This window comes from Schistocerca cancellata, chromosome 1 (genome assembly GCF_023864275.1).
Source record: "Schistocerca cancellata isolate TAMUIC-IGC-003103 chromosome 1, iqSchCanc2.1, whole genome shotgun sequence".
NCBI lineage: Eukaryota > Metazoa > Arthropoda > Insecta > Orthoptera > Acrididae > Schistocerca > Schistocerca cancellata.
Genome location: NC_064626.1, coordinates 1,192,714,741 through 1,192,737,087, shown reverse-complemented (window position 1 = coordinate 1,192,737,087; position 22,347 = coordinate 1,192,714,741). Strand labels below are relative to the sequence as shown.

Below are 22,347 nucleotides of genomic sequence, written 5' to 3'. Positions count from 1 at the left end.
GTGTGTGTGTGTGTGTGTGTGTGTGTGTGTGTGGGGGGGGGGGGGGGGGGGGGCACTCAAGGACACCACCCATCGCACAATTTTTCCCCCTATACCATTCCTATACACTGTTTTCCAAGATACACAACAATGGGTGTATACAATACTGTTCTGAACAAGTTGATATTTGGTTCGAGCAAGATTAGTTAACATCCAGCAGTAGCTTCTACAAGTTAATGGAAACAGTTTCTTTCAAGTATTCATCAAACTTGCCACTTGCTGAAAGTTTTTATCATAGTTGTAGAAGTTTGGTGCATTCAATACCAGCCCCAAAATATCAGTGTTGAAAAGGAGAATGTAGTAAACACAGATGAACTGAAACAAATAAACCAGTGGAACCCTTAAACATGCGTTCAATGCCTTTGAGGGAGGGGGGTTGAGGAATTCCGGAAACTGAACTTTACAGGTTGAGAGGTATGCGATTATTTCACTTATTACAAAACAGAGTCAAATTTACAAAGAACTTGGCAAAATGAGATCACATATTAGTATGGTACCAAGATACTGTTGTGCGGGATGTGATATGTGCGAAGAGACACTAAGTTCACAATTACTCCAAAAGAGTTCCTCAATCTACCACCCACGACTAAGTCACCTGATGGAACCTCCGCCACGACACTAGGAGTGACAATGCTGTGTCCCTCCAAATCATCAGAGACCTCTTCGCATGTCACCACAATACCATGAACACAATGCAAAGCCCTTCATCGGCAGTCCACACTTCCTGGTCCTGGCACCACTCCAAACACACCTGTTTGTGTTGTGGTGTTAATCCTTGAGTGGGCACGCCGTTTTTCGTAACGCAGCGCACTTTGTACACATGTAAAATGTCTCTCTGTTACCACGGTAAACATGTATGAGCAAAATCACAATTTAATCTCTGTTTGGTTACGCACCAATAAAATAAACTTGTATAATATGAGCTAAAGCACTGTTTAATTAAACAATAATGAAATAAACTCATTATATCAATCTCATACAGGTGCTAAATTAGCATTGGAGGGCAGCGTGGAGGGTAAAAATCGTAGAGGGAGACCAAGAGATGAATACACTAAGCAGACTCAGAAGGATGTAGGTTGCAGTAAGTACTGGGAGATGAAGCTTGCACAGGATAGAGTAGCATGGAGAGCTGCATCAAACCAGTGTCAGGACTGAAAACAACAACAACAACAACAACAACAACAGGTGTTACCCCACACTAATGACCAACTCAAAGCATTAGACAGCAATGTTGCATCAGATCCCAGCCAACCACTTATTCGATTACTAATTATCTCATAACTGCCTCGTTGTGGGTTTGTGCTGCTAGTTTGTAATTTGAGTCATTTTCAAGCACAGATCATAAATTTTTCTCACCTAGTTTGCTGTTCACTTTATATTACTGCTGCTCACTCTGACATATGACAATAAAATGTATTACTTGAAGCACTGATGGAGGAATAGGTAATTTGGCTCACATTGAAACAACAATGGAATGGAGCAAAACAACTGTATTTGTGGTTGGTGAACTTTAGAGGGAGGCACACACCCTTGAGTATTAACAGCTCCTGAAGTGTGAGACAGTAATACCCTAGGCCGGCTGCTGCTAGTCTCCAACCAATGGTGCAAGATGATGCAGAATATTGCAGAGTGTACATCGCTTGATCTCAATAGCACACACAGATGTATGTATGTGTTTGTTTTTGTTTTAGGACACAAAAACAACCAGGGCCCTATGCACTCATATTAGAAGCATACACCACAAAGACAAAAAAGGAGTTGAAAAACGACTACATGTTAAGCACAATCGGTGGAAGAAAAGACAGCTCAAAAAACGGATGTGGAGAAAGAGGCCCTGAACTAAAAACTAAATGTCCTTCACCATAGTTATGCTGAATAAAAAGTAAAACGCAGTTGACAGCCTGCAAGTCATTCGCTAAAACGACCGATAATTCAGATGACAAACATACATGAAAACGTAAGTGGTTAAAAAAGGGCATTCTGACAGGAAATGGCGAACCATCAAAGGCTGAGGGCAATGAGCACAAAGTGGTGGGGGAGCACCACTTAAATGGGGATGGCTAAAAAGACAGTGCCCAATATGCAAGTTAGCTAAAATGAGCTCCCCACAGTGAGAGGGCTGAGAGTTGGTCGTACAAGCCATTGGGAGAGGTTTAATTCTCAGGAGCTTGTTCCCATGAAGGAGGAGCAGTGATGATGCCAAAGTGACACCCCCTGCTGACAGACAGCAACAAAGAGATTGTCAGACAGAATGGAAGAGCTAGCAGTCCGAGATGACTGCAGCCTTGGGAGTAGCAGTCTTATTTCCTGTCAGACCGGTGTGACCAGGAATCCACATAAACATCACAGTGGCTCCATCAAAAGTGAGCAAGTGACGGCTTTCCTGAACCCATTGCACTAAGGGATGGACAGTGTGTAGCACACAAAGGCTTAAAGGGTACTGAGAGAATCAGAGCAGATGACAACTGAAAAGCCTGTGTCGCTGGATGTACTGCATCGCCTGATACAGGGCGAAGAGCTCTGCTGTAAATACTAAGAAATGTTCTGGAAGCTGATACCAAAAAAATGTTGGTGCCAATGATAAAGGCATAACCGACACCACAGCCAGTCGAAGAGCCATCAGGGCACATGAAAGTACTGTTGCGAAGTCTGTGCAAAGGTTGTGAAACTTACAGTGAGCGATAATTTAAGCTGCTGGAGCAAAAGCCGAAAGCAAACTACAGTAGTTAACAGAAGAGGGATGCGCCCCATATTGGCAATCAAAGGAGTAATTGAAGAGGGAGGCGTAGGATGGATGGCTAGGCATGGCAGATACACACAGATGTGAAGGGGTTATAATGTGCTTGGTGTACAATATGACAATTCTCTTTTGTGGTGGTCAGATATGGATGACTGGAACACTGACAATATGGCTGCCCCAACATTCCCATGCAGTACAACACTGGGCCATGGTCAAAATTCGACCAACCAGAAAAATGAAGACACCTACTGCCAGGCGTTGATAATGCTGTCTCACATGAGTAGGTGGCATCTTCATGCTCTTCATCATGATCACTGAACATTCAATGCCATTCAAGCCCCTTATATAGCCTAATAGGCCTGATAAAGCTAAACACTAATAACACTAATGCACTGACTGCAGTGGTCTTTCAACATGTCACAGAGAATTGCAACTCTGATCGTTCACACGCCCATCAATGGCATGTATGTGTATGAAGTTAGTTACATCTAACCATGTCTTCCCAGTGCTTCACTTTTTTTGTCAGATAATGTGATTGCCAATGAATTGGGAAATGAATATAACTTTCTTTTCTCCACAAGAATGGATTTAGAATGGTGGTCTTCAAAATTTAGCTTTTCTTTTTACTGTTCACGCACATAAATGAATTTTTCTTCTTTTAATCACTTTCAAATAATAGCAATATTGTTTGAAAAATTTGGAGAGTAACTAAATGGTGATTTTTGGTAATATAGCTTGTACATTTTTAACCTGTCCTTGAATACCCGATTGTGCAATAGACAGATGTTTGAAATCTGCATACCACATACTTGGAAAGTTTAAGTAGGCAAAGTTCTCTGATTTTAATTCTAATAATAGCCAGCCATTTCTTCAACAGACGATAAATTATCAAAGTATTACTGGAAAATAGCCGAACCATCTTCATTTTGCATGTAATGTTTGCCCATCAGCAAAAATTAACCCTTAACCAGAATCGTGGGTCATTTTGGACCCACTGACAACAATAAAACAGTCTAACAATGGAAACGCACAGAGTTTGTTTCAAGCGCCAGTGTAAGCTCAGTACATTGTAAGGTGCACCAGGGTCAGGGAGCTCGCTGCTTGAAATTTACTAGAAGTGGAGGCAAGTGCCATCACTGGGTCCAATTTGACCCGCGATTCCAGATATGCGACTTTTTAAGTCAGTGTATACCGATTTATTTTGTGGTGTTTCGTGCACTTAGCCACAATGCAGCGGGGCCTCGCTGAAAAGAAAATAAATCTGTGAACTATTATTAGACGAAAATTATTCAGACACAGAATCTTTAAGTGATTTCCAACCTTGTGACGAAGAGAGCATAAGTGACGAAGAAAATACACAACAACAAATTTCTTCTGATTCAAGTAATTCATCATCAGATGATTCAGTAGAGAGAGATAGCTGGCTGTCAAGTAGTGCATATTTTCGTGGCAAAAATTGATTCAAGTGGTCTACTCATCCACCAGCTAGGCCCAGAGTCAGAAGCCACAACATCACTTACCTGCCTGGTCTCATCGGTACAGCTTGTGAAAAATGGAACATGTCACCATTTGAATCATGGCAGTTGCTGATATCAGATGAAATGATCGCAATTATCTGCACTCACACTAATCAGAAAATAACAGAATATTCAGAAAAGTATAAAACTAATGCTACTTACACTGACCATGTGAGTATTATGGAAATGAAAGCATTCTTTGGGTTGTTGCTATTATCAGATGTATTCAAATCTGGCCATGAAGATATAGAAAGTTTATGGGCAACTGATGGAACTGGCCGAGATATATTCAGAATAACAATGTCGGTAAAGCGATTTATGTTCCTGTTATCTGCTTTGAGATTTGATGATGTGTATTCTAGGGAAGAAAGAAGAACTAATGATCGCACTGGTCTCATCTCAGAAATATTTGGAAATTTCATTCAGAACTGTCAGAAAAACTATAGCTGCGCAGAATATTTGACAGTTGATGAAATGCTTTGCCCTTTTAGAGGGAAATGTTTTTTCAGGGTTTATATGAAATCAACGCCTGCTAAATATGGCATCAAGATTATGTACCTTTGCGACACTAAAACACTATTTATACAATGCTTTTATCTGTACGGGCAAAGCTATCACTAATAAAACAAGCCAAGTCTCAGTTTCAACACAGAATGTACTGCAGCTTGCAGAACCTTTATTTGGAACAAACACGAATATAACTGCTGATAACTGGTTCTCTTCTGTGGAGTTGGTTGACAGACTGATTGAAAATGGTTTGACCTATGTTGGAACGATGTGCAAAAATAAAAGGGAAATACCACCAGAATTGTTAGCCGATAAACGACGGGTAGTAGGATCTACATTATTTGGTTTTGTGAAGGATGAAACATTGGCATCTTTTGTCCCAAAAAAGAATCTAAGTGTAGTGGTAATCTCATCAATGCACCATGACAATTCAGTCAATGAATACAGTGGAAAACCTGAAATAATTGAATTTTACAACAGAACAAAAGGCGGCGTTGATACATTAGATCAGAAATGCGCCAATTATTCAGTCTCTAGAAGAACTCAACGATGGCCAAGTGTCATTTTTTCAGCAATATTGAATATTGCAAGTGCAAATGGATTCATTTTATGGAAGGCATCAAATAGTGGAAAACGTATGAAACGTAATCATTACATAGAACAAATTGGACTGAATTTGATAAGGCCATTTATCACAGAAAGGAAGATGGAGTATTATTCATTTTCAGTAGATTTGAAGAGTAGAATTGATAATTTTCTAGGGGCAGCTGATGAACCACAAAATGACCTATGACTAGAAAACTCACATTGCAATCAAAATGGCTCACGAAAATGAGGAAGATGTTATTTATGTGGTCCTAAAACTGACAGCAAACAGTCACAAAAATGTGACAGATGTCTTAAATTCATCTGTAAACGACATGCAGGAAAAAAAGTGTTGTGTACCAAGTGCCATTCTTAGTTCAGGTACTGACATAGATAACATTTGGACACTTCAAAGTTTCATTTTCATTATTTTTGTTTCTGAGTGATGGCATAAAGAATCCCAATTTATGTTAAGGGGAAGTTATGAGAAACCCCATGTTATATCTAGGTTTTTTAATCTAAGCCTTTTTTGTAATCATGTAGCATTACAAAGTAAGGTATTAAAAATTATTTTAAAATATGAGACGTTGGACTTAGAAATTAAAAAATAATACTATGAAAAAGTTTTGCTCAATAAAAGTTGATTTATGTTTGAAACAAAACTTATTTTAATACAATCATTACATATTTACATATGAATTATATCTTTTATGGGAATTATGTCGAATTCTTATTCAAGGGACCAACTGGACCCGCGATTCCAGTTTTGTTTGTCAAAATATCGATTCTGGTTAAGGGTTAATAAAGTCATGGAACAAAATGACAGAATTTTGTATTTACAGAAGTTTAAGCTGCCTGGACGGACAGGAAAAGTAATAAACAGAAGAGGAAAAAATGGCAAGAGGAGTGTTTTCAGTAAACTAAATATTGGTTTAAAAACTTACCTCCCAATGTGTCTGGAAAGGAAATTTAAATGTTTGGCATTTCAAGTATTTTTCCACAGCCTGTTCAGTAGTACTGAAGAAAACAACACAAGACTTACTGTGAACCAAGGCCATGAATAATGTGCTTGGTAGCTGGCATTCAGGAATTCAGGCAAAAGCAATTCTCTGAAAGATAACCTACGCCAAAGTGAAGAACTATGGTACAGAGGTTGCAAACACATTAGCTTCATTCAACCAATGGGGGGATAACTGCAGCTTAAGTAAATTCCTCAGCCTGAGGTGCTGGAGGTTTATGGCTTTGCCTTCCTCTAACACGCAATATGACTTACCAAGCCAGTAATAGGGGGGGGGGGGGGGGGACCTACAGTTTATATGTTTATTTGTTCATCCTGGAAGCGTCCAATGACACAGGACTTGTCATTATAATACAATGAAAGTAAGTAGCCGTAACATATCAACATACACTTTTTTTTCACATTCGAGCTGCTCGAGAGGAACAAAAATAAGCGGGAAAACGGGAATTTGTAGGTACAGAGGATTAAAGTTCGCAGCTGATCCACAAATGGAGTAATTTACATCTATATTATTCCATACAAACATAAAAAGAATAAGAAAAAGACTACAACACATGAAATATACAAAAATAAATACATTAGTGTGGTGTAGATACTATGTAACATTCTGATTTGTTGATCAAGTGCAAACTTTAATCCTCTGTTTCTCCAGACTCCCATTTTGGCACAATTTCTGTTGACAGTCTCCCAAGTGAAATTAGCGCGAGATTCTCAAATATACGTGGAATCTTGACACACTCAGAAATACGAGGAGATTGACGTACCAGCAAAGGGGTTGACAGTATCACATAAACATGGGACAGATAATTACTGCAATGAATGGAGATGATGGGTACTTAGAAGTAACATTCCACCTGCATGCATTCCTCAGGCTGACAGCCAGATGCATTCTGAACATCCGAGTCCTTAACTTGCCCGATTGTTCTGAATGTTTGTCTTGCATGACTCCACTACTTTCTCAAAACATTTAAGAGGACAGTGACAGTTAGGTCATGCTCCCTTCTTATCTGCAGTCTCTCCAGATTGAGATACACATTCTTCACCTGCATAACACGTCTTCTGCTTAAACTTCCATCATGAGATGCATCTTAACATGTTCGGAGAAGGCCTCTTTGTTTTCCTGCCACTTTATGGTAGGTATCTGTGACAGCAAGACTGCTCAATATCAAGGTCAACTAAAATTCCTTCACAGATTATCTGCCTAGCAACAAAGTTTACTACTGTTCAAATGGCTCTGAGCACTATGGGACTCAACTGCTGAGGTCATTAGTCCCCCAGAACTTAGAACTAGCTAAACCTAACTAACCTAAGGACATCACAAACATCCATGCCCGAGGCAGGATTCGAACCTGCGACCGTAGCGGTCTTGCAGTTCCAGACTGTACCGCCTTTAACCACACTGTTATTACAATCATTATTGTTGCTATATGATTATTATGTACTTGTTCAAATATAAATGTACAAATATGCATATACACACGATCAAGCTTACAACAGCAGCCAGTCAATAACCACTCTGTATTTTCTGTATTACAGGAACATAATTGTATATACATGCACTTTGAATGTGACTATAATCTTGGAAAACGTACATGGGTCTCCCTTTGTGCCAGCCATTTTACCTGTCGTTTGCCGTTACGTTCCTGTGGCAGACAACCACGGGTGTTTATCATTAAATTGCCCTGGCATTTGAAAGAAATTAGAACCTTTTCCTGGTGGATTATATTCTGCTGCTCATAGGTAGTGCCGGTTGCCCTGTAACTGTAAATACACGGCAGTGGCACTTACCATTGTGTTCTCAGAGCTTTTCATTTATCAACAACTACCTCAGGTGAGAGAGAAATCCTAGGATCAACTGGGGATTGAAACCTAGACCTTTACAATTGTCTGACTTTTACAATGTTACCCAGCATATAATAAGATGAATAAGTTAGGCACTTTGAGTAAGAAATGTGAAATCATTCCATACCTACACAGACTAATGGAGAGTGATGTAAGGCTGCTTTAAATGTCGTCTGCCAAATTTGATAACTACCTTCATTGCTTTTTTTATGGTGAGTTTTTTTCCACATCCTTGGAAATCATCTCACTTGAGACATGGGGAAAAAGTAGGTAACATATATATTCTATCATACATATAAGTATTTTTTCCAAATAGTCTAGATCCTTGACTATCTCATTATTCTGTATCTATGGCCTGAACAGTATTCTAATCTAAACCATTTTCTGCTGGAAGGTGATAACTTGATCATGAGTGGGTGGAGCCAAAAAGCCCAAATTACAAAATCTTCCAAATAGTGAGTCGTACCACAGGCAGTCATCAGAGATATAATACATACCATTATTTTGTAAGTACGGTAATTCCAGCTGCATCATATATGATAAAATTATTTTCTTATAGCAAATATCTAGTCAACTTGCACTCTGATCAACCAACTGTTCATCCGTTTTATCAGTTTTTCCACTGTGTGTGTGTGTGTGTGTGTGTTTTGACATATTGATCTCTCATGTAGACTGTGGTCAAGGTAGTCTAATGTTGGTCGTAAGTCGGCAAAGCCAATGAAAGTGACTGCCAAATAAAAGTGATTAATTTTCCCTTCACCTGTTCATAAATGTTCACTACAACTGTACACACAGTGGACCGAGACACTTGCTGCCTTTACATGCACTTCCATTGTCCAATTGGCATTGAATTGGCAGCTGCCCATTCAAAATTTCAACCATCAGTTCATGTCTGGAAAGTTAGCATTTGGTGAAGAACATGTTACTCCATGCAGTCTTATTGTAAATGTATTGACAACTTATGCTTGAAAACAATGCATTTTGGGACATCAAAATCATGGTGTGTTCCTTAACTAATCAATATGGCCCAGATGCAGCATCTGCAGTCAGCTACATGGATCTTTCTTGATCACACTTTCTTCCTTTCGTACAAGTAAGAATATCCATAAAAGATGTGTGCATCATGGTGTGTTCCTTAACTGGAAATACGGAAGCGTCCGATCCCGCCCGTCTGCTTTGACGCATGATGTCACAAATATGGTGGAAACAAAAACAAACACACACACTTTCCACAAGAAGCCTAATGACACTAACGGGACAAGCGCGGGAAATGGGGTGTTTTGGGTGGGGGGGGGGGGGGGGGGGGCAAACTAAATATAAACAAATTTAGACACCTTGCGTAGCTACAACGTGTAAGTGAAGACAGCCATGCATGAATACCCACCCACCTCCCCAGGGGTCGTAACGCCTGCAACCCATAGAAGATCAAGATGCTTCAGTAGCTAATTAGTGTTTTTTGTCTTTTTTTTTAAATCTCACGGGATAGAACTAACAGATCAGAAAGATAAATATAATAAACTAAAACAGAAATGGGAGAAAACAGATAATTAAAATAAGTAATAAGCGTTTTTAAATTAAAAAAAAAAAATCTCACGAGATAGAACGAACAGATCAGAAAAGTAAACAAAATAAGATAAAACAGAACTGGAGACAGCCACACTCAAACCAAACTCCGCGCCGTCATGACGTCACACACAACACCCTTACGTCACGGGTCAAAGCCGACACGTGGGATCGGACGCTTCTGTCGACCCCCTTAACTAATCAATATGGCCCAGATGCAGCATCTGAGGTCTGGTACATGGATCTTTCTTGATCACACTTTCTTCCTTTTGTACAAGTAAGAATATCGGTAAAAGATGTGAGTGCAACTTTATTTACAGGTGGGTCATTCCATGCCAAGTGGTCTAAACCTTCCCACCATCATGTCTCCAATTTTCTTCAAATTTTATCTGTAGCACTAGTCAAGTGCTAAATTAAGTTTCTCAAGATTTCAAGCCTCTAGCTGCAATACTTGCTGATCTACACCCCCTTGTCTGAAGGGTAGTAAGTTCGCATGCGCGCGACATCAGACAAAATGCCATTTTTGGGGTCTCATAAAATTGAAACCAATTCATAAGAATGGTTAGTAAGATGAGACCCTGTACAGTTTTTTGTGCTGATTCAAACGAAATTAATTATAAGATTACTGATGCAAAATCCGGTCAAACAAGTCGACTCAAAGTGTACCCCTAATTCTGTCGTGACTTAATGCGACAAATTTTGACCAATATTCAGACTGCAATAATTTCCTTGCAGATAAAGATATGGACTTGAACTTTTTACCAAGTCTTATCTTTGTGCTGGACATAATACAGCTGGATTTCCAACTACCCAGGCTTTATAGTCGCCTTGCAAAATCTCTTCAAATTTGGCAGTGTCAGCGCAAATGGCTTTATTTACCAAAGTTCAAAGCCCATTACTACAAAATAGTCAGCCTGGATTTAATTGTGAATAGTATCATCTGAAAGAGAAACTCTTGCTCTACAAGATGGATATATTTTTCTTTTGCAACGCTTCCATTAAGTGCTTATTTACTCAGGTCAAAGTATCTTATATTTTGTGTGCGCAGTGCCCTGCGTTGGTCCATGATGGCTGAGCCATTACTGGTTATCACAATAAAACCAGCATCCCCATCGCCATAGGGGCCACGCCCGATAGCCATGCAGTAACAGCCACGGGTGGGTATCTTTACTGCAGGTTCCCAAGCCTGATTACAGGGTGTCTTTACCACAGGATCCCAAGCCTGATTGTGGGTTTCTTTATGCAGGTTCCCAAGCCTGTCTTCCTCAGTTACTTCATCATTCTGGAAGCATCGTTGATTTGCAAGAGAATGCTTTCAGGAAAACTGTATTGCCGACCAGATGATGTCACTGATGGAGCTGGAATAACACCAATGATAAGTTGTTCTGGAATCCAGCAAGTATCACGTCTTAAGGGCCAATAAAATGAACTTGCAGGACCATGAGGATGCATAAAGCTTATGAAAGCATCTTTCTGTTCGACTGAGATTTCAACGATGTTTCCAATCCACCATTTCTTTTCATAAATGCAAGCAACATACTGCCCAGGCTGAAGATCCATGACTTGAACTACTACTTCAGCAGCACTAATTTTGGCCAAAAAAGATGTCGCATCATTAGAAACTCTACTGACCTTAATTGTCGTCATATCAATGGGCAAAAAATGGTGGTTTTCTCTTGTGCCAGCTAGAGTGTGCCCTTGCAGGAATCTTTCTTCTTGAGAAGCTTTTTCTTCTTCAACTTCCTCTTTGCTGATGAAAAAGAATTTGATTCCATTGATATTATCATTGCAGAAGTTGAAAAGATCTTTGGGTGTTAGAATCTGGTTTTCATATGGACGTTGCAAACTTGCTCTTGCTGCCAACCGTTTTGTTGTGCCTCCAATGCCATCACAAGGCGACTTTCCATGGCTTGTTCCAAAGAAATTCCATTCTGCTGTTATTTCAAAATCTTCTTTGTGATAGCATAAGTTGAGAAAATTCTTGAAATTCTTATATTGTGCAGCTGAACCATCACTGAAGTAGTGGATGTGGCTTATTTTGGAAAATTGCATCTTCAGGTAATTGATTACTTTTCCAATGTAAACATGGACAGTAATCGTATCGTGTCGAAGGCAGTCACTAATAACACAAAGATTCACACATTGCACCTCTTCGTTTTCACAGTAGTAGACTACAAATGGATGAACTGTTGCTTGACTGTTTTCCCAGTGAAAGCCTTGCACTGCATCTTGAACAATAAATGAATAGTTTTCAGCAAAATCCATTAGTATTATGAATTCGCCTTCTTTCAAATCAGTTTTGAGAGCTTTCAGGTGCTGGCTTTGATGCTTGGCAATGTAGTGATGACAAGACAGGTTCCAAATTTTTGCTGCAATATCTTCAACATACTCTTCTGTTGAAAGCTGCTTTGTTTCTAAAGTATCCCTGTCGGTATGAATCCATTGTTTGTACTCAATCAGTTCTTCAGGGTCATTATCTTCAAAATATGTTGCAATAACTGCTTCTACACCTTCTGGACCAGGGCAGTTTTCACAACGATGAAGCATACAATCCTTGTTTTCCAAGCTGCAAACAGCTTTGCTAAGAATTTCCTTGTAGTCTTCATTGATTGATGCACCAGTGAGCATAAGCTTGACATTTTGGTGTATTGTACAGACACAAACTGAGTGCATTCCAGCAGAGCCAACTGTAACACACCATTTTGGTCTAAGCTCGCAAAACTTTGAGAAGCCAATTTCTGGTCCATTTTGCTTCTGATAAGACACGTACATTTCCTTCAAATTGCAAAGCAACAACCGCTTTTGCTTGTACACCTTTGTTCCTGAAATTCTCACAGGCACACAGTCTTTCTTCCCTGGACAAAGTCTGCTGAATTCGTCATCTTGAAAAAAGTCATGTACTTTCTGGACAACTTCATCTGAAAGCTTCCTTCCTTGCCGATTTGCTGGAAAAGCTAGAACACCTTGCTCATTCTTCAGTTTTCTCGCTTGCTTTACCATTCTTTCTGATACATTAAATGCTGTTGTCGTATCTTTAATTGTCCAGCTTCTTGGAACCAAGGTCAATATTTGAACTTTTGTCCTACGATTTGACACTTTACATTTTTCTTTCAACTCTTCTATAAGATTATCAAGATCTGCACAATTATTGCATGGGCGACTTTTACTTGAACTTGGCTGTTCATCGTAATTGATTCCTACAGCAGCAGCAATTTGATTCCCAATTAAACTTTGTGCATCCAAGATCTTTCTTTTTGCATAGCTTTGCTTATCTCTTTTACTTAGTTGTCTTCTTTTCAATGGTGAAGCACCAATAAATGATAAACTTTTGTTGATGGCTGGTTCAGTTTCATCCGTTGTGAAATCTTGTTCAGATTGGGTTGATAGTGATGATGAATCTTCTAGCTTTTGGTTCAGTGCCGACATGCAGCGAGGGCAAAGCTTCTGACCAGGTTTTATATCAATCACTTCTTTTTTCTTTAACAGGCAAAGTTTGGCAGCTGTTTCATTATCAAGCAGTCTAAGTCCAGCTTTTACATTGTGATTCCTCTTCTTGAATGGATTGCAACATTTCTTTTGCATCGCTTGATATTCATGTAGGAAGAGGGCTTCATGGTGGAAGCAAATGATGGAATTTTCGTCAAGTTTGGCTTCTGAACGCGAAACAAGCAATTTCTGGTCACATTCTGTGAAATCACTAAACGCTTTGAATCCAGTCTTCTTAGCATAGAAGATAACATGGCACTTTGATGCAGCAGCATCTTTTCCAATTGAACAGGGGGCCAACGATTCTTCTTCTTCATTAACTTCTGACATCTCTCACTGGCCAATCACTGAATAAAACACGAATGAAATATCCAATTATATCAGTAATTCTAAGCGACTATTAAGATTCAAATTCCTAGAAATGAAGAAAAATTAGTGCATCGCGCATACAAAATATAACAACTTTGATGTGAGTTAATGAGTACTTAATGGTCGCGTTGCAAAAAAAACAAATGTCAGTCTTGTAGAGCAAGAGTTTCTCTTTTAGGTGATACTATTCACAAGCAGATTCAGGCCAACTATTTTTTAATAATTGGCTTGAAACTTTGGTAAATTTTACCGTTTGTGCTGACACTGCCTAATTTGAAGAGATACTGCAGGGCGACCATATGGCCTGGATCATTGCAAATCCGGCTGCATTATGTCTAGCACAAGCATGAAGCTTGGCCAAAAGTTCAAGTCCATATCTTCAACTGCAAGGAAATCATTGCAGTCTTAATATTGGTCAAAATTTGTCGCGTTGTGTCACGACAAATTTTGAAGTATACTTTGAGTCGAGTTATTTGACCGGGGTTTGCATGAGTAATGTTATACATAATTTCGTTGGAATCAGCAAAAAAAACTGTACAGGGTCGCATCTTACTAACCATTCTTATGAATTAGTTTCGATTTTATTAGACTCCAAATATGACATTTTTTTTATGTTGCATGCACACGGACTAAGTACACTTCAGACAAGGGGGTCTAGATCAGCAGCTATTGCAGCTAGAGGCCTGAAATCTTGGGAAACTTACTTCAACACTTGACTAAAGCTACAGTTAAAATTTGACGAAAATTGGAGACCATGATGGTGGGAACTTTTTTCAGTTTTAGACCACTTGGTGTGGAATGACCCAGGTGGACACTTCGCCACATCACATTTTATGAAGACCACAGACTGTTTGTTGAAGTAGTTTCGTCTTATTAGCTTGAGGAAAATTTAGTAGTGCTGACCAAACTTAGGGCTGCAAAGGATTTTACTGGATCACAACCGAACTGATGAAAAACAGAAACAGGATTCTCTCCAAGACATGACCAAGAAATACACGATTTCAAAATGAAACTTCGAAAGCTTTTACTATTACTGAATAGAAATCCAGTAAATAACAACAAACATATCAAATAGTAAGTTTAGCTGGCGTAAATGAAACCACACAGATTTACAAATCGTGCGGAAAAAATTAAAACAAATCCATGAATAATATATTTGATTGCGAGATAAATTTTGCGAGGGCAGAGGGACACTACGAAACTAACTAAAATGCCAACCAGTGGCAAACTGCCCCTTACACTAACAGTGTATGGCGCTAAATGATAACCTAACCAATTTCACAAATAATTGCCTCTGTGCAAATATTTCTACTCAGACACACGGGTGTTTATTTCTTGTTGAAAGCTCCACACTATACTAATAATATACATTATACATTTCTGATACGGGAACGAGATGTTCGAATAATAACCCTAAACACGCATGAACAAGTTTTAAAGACACTTGCCTACGTCGTGTGTATACGACATAATCAACATACAAAAAAAGCTATCCAAATTTACAAATGGGTTAAGACGGTATACAGTTTCCTTCATAAAAACATTAATAACAGTTCATAACCAAACCATTTTAATGCGGACTTGCACGGGAGCAGAAATAAACATTCGTCCAAGGAGCAAAATTCTCTGCAATTACTTACGGCTTTTTCTTGACATATGGGTCAAGCACTTCCAATCTCCTCTTCGACATAATGTCAACTTAACACCTTAACAGAATAAAGAAAAGCCTTAAATAACACGGAAACAAATCACTCAGGCACAACAGCGACAACCCACTGCAGTTTTCAACGATACTACGCGCAGGAAACGGAATTACAACATTCCCTGCAATTCACTAATCGCGTTCATCAACGATTTATCGACAATACTCGATATGGGGACACTTTAATTAATTACGCACTCATACATCTTTGGCCAATCTGACTCGCATGGATGGCGTCATTATACTTGTAAATGTACACAATTTATGAAAGAAGTACAGCAGAGCAGAAATAACGAAAGGATTGATATGCAAGTGTGCTTTTTGATACTCAAGACTGCCCAGGTAACACAAAATTGTTTGTAATTACAAAAATTAATTTATGTATCGTGTTTAATACAGACAAGTATTAATTTTTTTTATCAATCTCAATAGTTATTTACACTTTCCACAGCTTTTATTGAGTGTACGCAGCCACCTCGATGAATCATGTGCTGTATCGTGGTTCCACAATTTTCGCAGTTTTGAGTCAGGAAAGCTACTACTAGAATATTCAGCTCTAGAATGCTAACGTATAAGGTTTCGCTACTTTATATAAGTAAAAAATCCATGTATATAAATAAACAAATTACAAAGAGAGAATCCACATGCGTCAAACAAATTCGCTCCGAAATTTTCCACTTTATTGTTGGTTTAACTTTCGGTAAAGACAAGACTTGTGCTGAAGATACTGGCGTTTCTGCTGTGTTCCTACTTCCCTCAAATGAATTCTGGATTAGGTCTTCCTAGAGTTGATCAGTTACTTCAGATGGAAGAAACTCCTCTGAAAACACATTGGGGTTGAACGGATGTATACCTTTCCCATAGAAGGAATGCTTCGCCTTCTGCAGAATGGTAAGCATTACAAAACACCAGGCAGATGTCACTCAGCGTAATTGCAGTGCCTGGGTGGTTGTGGATCCATTTGTCAGCTTCCGTGGTCCAAAGAATACATGGTCTAGCGGCTGAAGTTTATGACTGGCATGTGACAGTAGGGACAACAGAGTTGTGTGATGAACTCGACAATAAGAGCACAGCTTGAAGACTGCAATGTGACATATGATTGCCGAGTATGAAGAGGACTGAGTAATCTTTACTACGTTTGGCATAGTCACTGAAGTGCTTTAGCCAGTCGCCGAAGAGATCAGAGTTCATGAAACTGCTGTCTAAGATCATGGGGAGAGTGCATCTTCGATGGGCTCATTCTTCATCCTCGATCACAGAAAGATTATGGCTGGTGGTACGAAGAAACCGACAGAATTCATTGGACAGACCACTCTGACGGATTGAACTCTTTCTACTGACACAGCTTTCCCAATCAAACGTTTTCCTTTTGGGATTATGACCTTTGGGATCTTGTTAGGAACAGAACATTTTCTTGTGTCACCCATGTTATACGTGCAATGAGCAAGAAACTATTTCTCTTCTATTACCTGCTTCAAATTTTTTTAAAAATTCTCAGTTTGCGATTTACTGAAACCATTACTCATGTTTAACTGCATTTCTCTGGAGTCTGAAGTGTAATATGGCGCCTTTTGGAGAAATCCTGATGCCGGTGCTGTCCAGCTGCCTTCCTGTCTTTATTGAAGCGGTGATCCAACTTGTTAGCTTCAGCGTACTCATATGCCAGTTGCATGAGTTGCTTCATACCGTAGTACCAAGATTCCTGAGGTGATTTGCTAATTCTTTTTCCAGCTAATCTGAGAAAATCCTTTTTAAACGACCCAGTGACGTTGGTGCAGTGCCCTAAAAGAAAACGCAACCTGTATTCGGAATATTTTAAACACAGCCTACGTATTCGTATGTAGAACACTTAAGAAGGAAACGCCAAAAACTGTGTTCTTCACTCACAGTTTTCAGTCTTTTTCTTAAAGTAGACTCTTTCATTTCAAGAGCAGTGGCAGTCTTTCATTTGCTTTCTCCAATTTCGATTCGTTGTCTGGCTTCTTTGAGCAGTTCTGCAGTGAAGATGAGCTTCTTGTCGATTTTCTTACATAATCTGAAGTCATATCCTTCAAGCTCCACAACACACTCAAGATGTTACAGCTTTGCGGTTATGCCCTAAAGGTTACACATACCTTTTGGGGATGTTATATACGTGCTTTTCCGTACAGTAACAATGATTCCTAGCAAAGTCAAAAGATGGCAGCAGACAGTACGTTTGCAAAACATGTGGTTACAATATGGTAGACTGAAAGCCAGCCTTTCACAATACATTCGAGAATTAAATGTTATTGCTCGCATAATCTGTGAATAACTTATGCAACAGAGTGCCAAAAGTACATTAGGAAATTTGAAAAATGGTTCTTATCTGTTTCACCTCGGAAATATGGAATTACTTCACATAACTTCTATGAGGTGTTTCTGGCACCACTCTGAACACAACTATAACAGTGGCGAGCTGAACAATTCAGCCAACTGTCAGGGACTACACATTCTTTTGTATGTTTGCCCTATGACAAAAGTTATTTAAAGGCTGAAAAAAAACAACGACGTCAAGAACGATTATGATGCAGAAGTTACTCGAACATCGAGCAAACAGTGACACAATGTACAGTTACATCTGTAACACGCTTAGAATTTCAGTTGACATCATTCTCAATTTTCAACACTTGTGTCTTTGTTGCACTGGATACATCACTTTACTCACCAAATTTAAAAACTCAAGTGACAGTTATGACGCTGACCTTCCCAACCTAAATCACACATTCGATATTTTCAAGAGATGCAACCACCCTCTATCAACATTATGCATAACAGCAGTTCTGACGATGTTTCACTTTATGCACTACCTCTTTCTCAGATGACCACAATAAGGTCAATTTGTCGAATTTTGCAATTGCATCATTGTTCTCGGGAATGGCGATGTGCTCCATAGAAATTCCACAGAATTCTTGGATGTGTACTGGTTCGACGATAGATAGGGTTATGTAATGAAAATACTTTAGACTTATCAAGTCTACAATAAGGAATAAATATGACGGAAATGATTAATAAATTAAAACATTCAGATTTGTATGGAAGAGAAATACTTTTGTTGAAGTGTTGGTATAGAATTTATCTTATCGCAAGATACGTAGATCGGTAGGACAGAGCTACAGACTATAGGATATCTCAGACAGTGTGACAATCTAACTGTGTGAATTGTCATACCCATGAGGAATGGTTGAGAAGTGATCAGTTGTGACAAAGGCACCCTAGGGGTTCACCAATCTTTAGTGAATATGTGCATTCATGGTGCCCCAAGGTGTTGCAGTGCTATTTCTTTCTTTATTTTCTTCACTGTTTCCTACACTTCTGCTATACTTTTGCATCTGTTGAACAACACTTCAGCTAACGAACTATCTAGATTAAGAAGCAAGTATATTTAAACAGATATGGTAATATTCCCCAAATGAGATGTAACTCCTAGTGATGATGAATAGATAAATTAGTGATAAATGAAAACAACAAGAACAAGTTAAATGTTGTAACTCTTCAGGCTTTCCCGGCGATCTAATGACATCTTGGGTTGCCGCTGCTGCTCTCCTATTATGACTTCCTCACTGTGAGGATGTTCGATTGGAAGTTTGTGGCCTGTTGGCCTTTACTCTGCTGGGAATCTTGTCGAATCTTCTTTCTGTACTGATAGGTATTTCTGGACTGGCAAGGAGTGCCGATGACCTATTTCTTGAGCTTGTCGATATGACGATTTTTCTTTTTCTTCTTACTTGTTGCTGAGGTCTCTTCCTCGGCTGGGATACCGTGCATATGGATTCCTAATTTATCATGTTGTCCGTTGACCAGAGAGATGATGATACAGCACATTTGCAACTCTGTGAAGATAGGGTAGGAGTCAATCAGATTGAACTCCTCCCTAGAAAGACCAATAAGGCCTACTGGATACCCAAGAGGGTGATGTGGGAGTGGAGGTATAGGACGATTTGGTGGAACGAAAGGATAAGGGTGGTCGTGGTGGGCGTATGTACCATCGCGAAGCGAGCCAGCGATCTTCTTCATTACAGTGCTTGCGCTGTACATGTCTGGAAGCGGGAGGAATTGGACTACTTCCCACTCTTCTTCTTGCGCTGCTGCTTCGGTGTCCGTCTTGTGCTGTGTCACCTCTCCTTCGACAGGCTCGTCGGTCTGCGTGGCCACCGTCGCGAACTCCTTCTCACGTGGAGGAGTCGTCTGGGTGGCGGTGTCTTCTGTTGTGGCGGGAGCTGCTTTGGCTGAGCGAAGCTCCTGCGTCAGCACAGCAATCTGACGCCGAGCCTCGTCCAGTTCCGCCAGCATGGCCGCCCTCTCTTCCGCCATGGCGGATTTGAAGGCGGACATGGCTTCTTGTACGGCGTCGTTAAGGCGCCTGGTGACGACGTCTTCTGTACAAGTGATCACCTCTTCGTGTGTGGTGGTCACTTGCTTCTGCGTCTTCTTCTCCGGTCCGCGCCAATTTCTTCTGTAGGCGCAGGAACGGGCGTTGGCCGCGTGTGCGCCGCCGCAGTTGGCGCAGGTACAGGGGGCGTCCTTCTGCTGACATCTTGGGTTGTCGGGTGTTCTGCCGGATATCAGCGTCGTACTTGCACGATATTTCAGTCACGTAGCTCGTGACCTTCATCAGGTGCGACCTGAGACTGCTCCTCGATTGCACCTGGTCCAGTATTTATGCCTATGGCCTTCCCCCTCCACCAACGGCTGCAGGCGCTTCCTCTGTGGTCCACGCCCATTCCCTGCGACCTGCTGGAGCGTTGCTGCTCCGTTTTCCGTTCGCTGCGGATCTAGGTGCTCCCTCTGCGGTCCGCGCCCACCAAACCCGCTCCTGGGGGTTTCATCTACGGTCTGGGGTACAAAGCGTTCCCCCTGCGGTCCGCGCCCGCTCACCACGACCTGTTGGAGCGTTGCCGCTCCGTTTTTCGTCCGCTGCGGCTCTGGATGTTCCCTCTGCGGTCCGCGCCCACCAGTCCCACTTCTGGGTGTTCCATCTTCGGTCTGGTGCGCCTGGCAGTCCGTCAGGGGCTCGTTTTCCATCTCCATGTCTCTGGTTCTTCTGTTTGTGTAGTGTTGCAGGTGGCCCCATTGCTCCTTTAACAATTCCAGAGCCGGATCCCAGGCTCTGCTTAGCTGGTACCCTGTATAACGGTTCATAAGAACGTCAGCCATTTTAATTTCTATCGATTCTCTTATAACACTGTCCCAAAATCTGGGTGTTTGTGCTAGAATCTTGGTATCCTCATACTTCATGGCATGATCTAGTTCTAGACAGTGTTCAGCAATGGCTGACTTAGTCACCTGTCTTAATCTAGTGTGCCTCTGATGTTCTTTGCACCTGATCTCCACAGTTCTTGTCGTCTGGCCAATGTAGGACATGCCACATTGACAAGGTATATTGTAAATCCCTGTTTTCCTAACCCCAGGTCATCTTTGACACTCCCCAGCAGTCCCCCAATCTTGTTGGATGGGCAGAAAACACACTTGATATTGTGTTTACGGAGGGTCCTACTGATTCTGGCAGAAATAGAGCCAGCATAGGGCAGATATGCCACCTTCTTTGCTTCATCTTGGTCTTTTTCAGGAACCTGTGGTATAGTGGCTGGTTGGAGTGCCCTCTCAATTTGTCTGTCCGTGTATACATTCTTGGAGAAAACTGTTTTGAGACGTTCTATCTCTATAGGTAGATTCTCTTGGTCTGACAGGGCACGTGCTCTGTGGACCAAAGTCTTCAGAACCCCATTCTTCTGTGCAGGGTGGTGACAGCTGCTGGCCTGCAGATATAAATCAGTGTGTGTTGGTTTTCGGTACACACTGTGGGCAATCGATCCATTTGCTTTCCTCTGGACTAGTACATCCAGAAATGGCAGCTGGCCAGTCTTCTCCAGTTCCATGGTGAACTTGATATTAGGGTGGTATGAGTTAAGATGTTCAAGAAACTCATTGAGCCTGTCCATCCCATGTGGCCAAATCACGAAGGTGTCATCCACATACCTAAAGAAGCATGTGGGTTTAAATTTGGCTGTCTCCAATGCCCTCTCCTCAAAACTCTCCATAAACATGTTGGCAACCATAGGGGACAATGGGCTGCCCATAGCTACACCTTCAGTTTGCTCGTAATATTGGTTTCTGTACAGGAAATACGTGGATGTCAGTGTATGACTGAACAGGTCCAACAGAGCACCGTCAAATTTCTCTGCAATCAGTTCTAGTGAGTCCTTCAGTGGGACCCTGGTGAACAGCGATACCACATCAAAACTAACCATGATGTCAGAATCTGTGATGTGCAGTTGCTTGAGGTGTTGCAGGAAATCTTCTGAGTTGCAGATGTGGTGAATACATTTCCCCACATATGGAGACAGGAGACCTTTCAAGTACTTTGCTGTTGTGTACGTAGGTGCCCCAATATTACTGACAATAGGACGTAGGGGCACGACCTCCTTGTGTATTATAGGCAGACCATACAGTCTAGGTGGCACTGGCGCTTTTTCCCGTAGTTGTCTGATGATCTTATCGGGCATCCCTGTTTCCTTCAAGAGAGCACTAGTCTTCTTGGACACCTTGTCTGTGGGATCACACTCCAGAATTCTGTATGCAGGGTCCTCCAGAAGTTGGCGTACTTTCTCATCATAATCCACCTGCTGCAAGATGACAGTGGAGTTCCCTTTGTCTGCTGGCAGTACCACAATGCTGTTGTCTTCCCGCAGTTTCTTCAGTGCAAGCCTCTCCTCGGTTGTGATGTTCGATTTCGGCGGCCTGGCCTTGGTGAGGGCCCTGCAGGTCTCTCGGCGGACTTCCTCTGCCACATTAGGTGGCAACTTGCTCTACTGCACTGACGAAACCTGAAATGGGTACGTTTCTAGGGGTCGTTGCAAAGTTGAGACCCTTGCTGAGGACCTTTAAGGTTGTATCATCAAACTGTATGCCACTCAGAATCGTCACAGTGCATGTCTCTTCCATCTGCTGTGCTTTCTTA

The 22,347-nt window shown here is 40.9% G+C and overlaps 1 protein-coding gene across 1 annotated transcript in view; it reads right to left on the bottom strand.

The window, feature by feature from the left end:
• LOC126094536 (putative pre-mRNA-splicing factor ATP-dependent RNA helicase PRP1) overlaps nucleotides 1–15,468 on the bottom strand; it is a 95,354-nt gene extending 79,886 nt beyond the window's left edge. The window contains exon 1 of the mRNA XM_049908965.1: nucleotides 15,307–15,468. Coding sequence (XP_049764922.1) covers nucleotides 15,307–15,356 — 50 coding nt within the window. The 5' untranslated portion in view covers nucleotides 15,357–15,468. The remainder of the gene's footprint in view (nucleotides 1–15,306) is intronic.
• Nucleotides 15,469–22,347: the final 6,879 nt, after the last annotated feature.